The sequence below is a fragment of the Nanorana parkeri genome, unplaced genomic scaffold, assembly GCF_000935625.1.
Source record: "Nanorana parkeri isolate BGI_ZX_2015 unplaced genomic scaffold, ASM93562v1 scaffold5401, whole genome shotgun sequence".
NCBI classification, from domain to species: domain Eukaryota; kingdom Metazoa; phylum Chordata; class Amphibia; order Anura; family Dicroglossidae; genus Nanorana; species Nanorana parkeri.
Genome location: NW_017311661.1, coordinates 2,291 through 5,343, shown reverse-complemented (window position 1 = coordinate 5,343; position 3,053 = coordinate 2,291). Strand labels below are relative to the sequence as shown.

At 41.6% G+C, this 3,053-nt stretch overlaps 1 protein-coding gene across 1 annotated transcript in view; it reads left to right on the top strand.

Moving 5' to 3' along the window:
- Window positions 1-170: 170 nt before the first annotated feature.
- LOC108804139 (autophagy-related protein 16-like) overlaps window positions 171-3,053 on the top strand; it is a gene marked incomplete at its 3' end in the record, with an annotated part of 4,269 nt that continues 1,386 nt past the window's right edge. The window contains exons 1-2 of the mRNA XM_018575901.1: window positions 171-252; window positions 438-689. Of these exons, the coding sequence (XP_018431403.1) occupies window positions 212-252; window positions 438-689 (293 nt within the window). The remainder of the gene's footprint in view (window positions 253-437; window positions 690-3,053) is intronic.

The window sequence follows — 3,053 nt, the reverse complement described above, 5'->3', positions numbered from 1 at the left end:
AGACGCTTCTTGTTTACATGATTTTTATTTTTTATGTACTTAAACAAGTTCAGTTAGTGGTGAACAGTTAAACAGTAGCAGTTTTGTGTAGCCTCGGTCAAGATGAACATTTTAGATACATTGTTTGATCTGTTTTCCCTGGGCTGTCAGTAATTGTCTATGTCCCCCTCCCTGTTAGCTGGCTCAGACAGTCATAGACCTGAACAGCCAGATGCATCAGAAGGACAAAGAAATCCAGGCTAACAAAGAGACGTGAGTAGAAACCCTTTTGTTATACTTCTATTTTTCTGATTTATTCTGCTATATGCCTGGTTTCCCTTCTCTTTCTGATATTCCTACGAGTGATTTTTTGTTTTTGTCCCCCATATTACGTTTATCTTGAAGTCCCCTTACTATTGTATGCAGTCCTGAAACTGCTGCCCTCTTTGCTTTTGCAGGATTGAGGAATATATCCGTACCATTGGTTCACTGGAAGTAGAGTGCCAAGACTTGAAGAATAAGCTGCAAGAACTGGAGCGAGCCAATCAGACCTTGAAAGACGAGTACGACGCCCTACAGATAACCTTCAACGCTTTGGAAGAAAAACTGCGGAAAACCACAGAGGATAACCAGGAGCTAGTGAGTCGTTGGATGGCTGAGAAAGCTCAGGAAGCCAATCGTCTCAATGCAGAAAATGAGAAAGATACAAAGTGAGGCTCATTAACTGTCTTTTCTACCACCTTCAGAACTATTCATGTTTATGGTGTGTGTCACATAATAAAGGCACATAGCATTTTATTTTGCTTATTGCATGTTATTTTCTTGTGGTGTACTTTATCATGTTCTTGTTAAAGAGGAACTGCGTCCCTTGTGGTGGTGGTTTTTTTTTTCTTTTCCTTTTTTCTTTTTCTGTTCCCCTTCTCCCTTAGGCTCCATTCACATATAGTGTTACCCACACCGTTTTCCGTTCGGAAGGACGCACAGGGCGCAAACGCTATAAGTGAAACAACTGCATGGAGTCCCCTCATTTGCAGCTATTGTATAGCCGCGAACGTGGGCGCAAACGCTATAAGTGAAACCACTGCATGGATTCCCCTCGTTTGCAGCTGTTGTATAGCCGCGAACGCCCAAACTCCAAAAAATGGAGCTTGGACTATTTTGCGGGCCGCAGCAAATGTCTTTACACTGCACATTTAACCTCCCTGGCGGTCTGATGTATGATCAAGTGATTCTAATTTACTATCGCTGTCTTCTACCTGGTCTAAAACCGCTTTTGACCTAAAGGGACGATTTTTTGATGCCATGCACTTTCTCAAGTTTCCAGGCAGAAAGAACAGTAAAAGTGCAGTCAGGGCACTGGACAAAGCTCTGGGGACAAAATTGAAGTGAAATGGTTTTGATATATAAATGTAATTGTAGCAGATTGCATTGTATTGTGTGTATTCTGTGTGTATATTGCATGTTTTCACTTTTGAATTTCCCGTCGGCTCCGCCTCCCGCTGTTAAAATTAACCCCGAGCCACACTCGGGAATACCGCCAGGGAGGTTAAAGTGCATTGTATTTCTGTTTTTCGAGCGGCTCCCTCTGTGAATGGAGCCTCACCTGGTTTCTTGGGTTATACGCCAAACTTACCTACACATCCAGCTAATCCAGCATTGTCCTGCTCTAATCAGCAGAAGGACACTGCAACCCAACTCCTGCACTGACACCTTTGCTTACATCATCGAGAGTCAGCTGTCTTAAGTTCTTGCAGCCGGCCCCCTCTTTATATGCACAGTGTATTCTAGATTGCCCTGAAGCCACCTAGGATGTGTGACCTGAGTAGGCCAGGAGGCTTTGAGCAGCTTGGGATGTCAATCTCGCCTGGGCAAGAAATATGGAAGAACAGGTTGTGTTCCAAAAAAAGATATTTAAAAAAAAGAAATGTCACTGATTTCATGCAAAGGTAGGGGGAGCAATATTCATTAGAGAAGAAAAAGGCAATGAAGGTCCACTTTAAAAGAAACGATTCGTAAAATAATGAGCAAAACGTTTCATATGTAGAGTACAGGGAAAACTGGGGGTAGGAGTAGGTGATTTCTGGAAAATGTAAGAAATGGAAAGTGAGAATTAGTAGCACAACCAATCGCCAGGAACAAGAAGTGTGTGTGATCTTGAAGGGCTAGTATGATATCCTACAGATATCCTTTAATGCTTTCAAAGGGTGATGGACTACGATCCCCTATGAGTATGTCGTTATAAAGGGGAAACAGATGCGATATTTGATGTACATTTTTCAAATATCAGGCAAACAGCAGGATGCTTTTTGAATTGGACGACCTGGAGATGGGCAGATATCTCCTATAGAATGTGCGGTAAGGAAATAACTGTCTTTTAGAACTATAGCAGCACAACCCCACTACTACTTTTCAAGTGATTTGCCTGATAAAGCTGCAAAAGTGTAGTTGATTGCTTCCTTTCCTCTTCACATTGCACTTCGTCCAACATGTGGGAATGAGGAGACTTTCAAAGTTGAAATATTTATTTGAGACAGGTGCTCCAGAAGGTCAGAAGTGTTCATTTCTCCCTAGTGTAGCAAAGTAATATGCTTAGTTGCTGGAACAAGCTTTTAAGGCCACCCATAGCCATCAATGAGAGCAAAGTTGAAGCATCAGACATAATGCCAGAAATGATCCTTAATGATTAATGAAGGAAATAAACTTTTTGTTTTAAGTCTTGCATTTTATTTTGTCTATTGCGTTAGTCAATATAAAGCATTGCATTCAAATAAACTTTTAAAGACTTTGCTAACACTGAGTATATGAATAAAACTTCTGCGAAAACTGCATGTTCCATTATGCATCCAGAGTCATAAGCAGTTGGACTATGTGTACTCCTTTTTTTTTCTCTAAAAGAGAACTATGGGGTAACTTTTTTTCCCCCATAGTTCTCTTAAGGGTCATGGGAGGACATATACTAACCTCCCGTGACCCAAAGCTTAGTATATAGCGAGCTATAACTCGCTATACCCTGAGAGCTCCTCAACCAGGACGGATCCACCAATCTGGCTGATTGACAGCTGGCTCTGCCTATC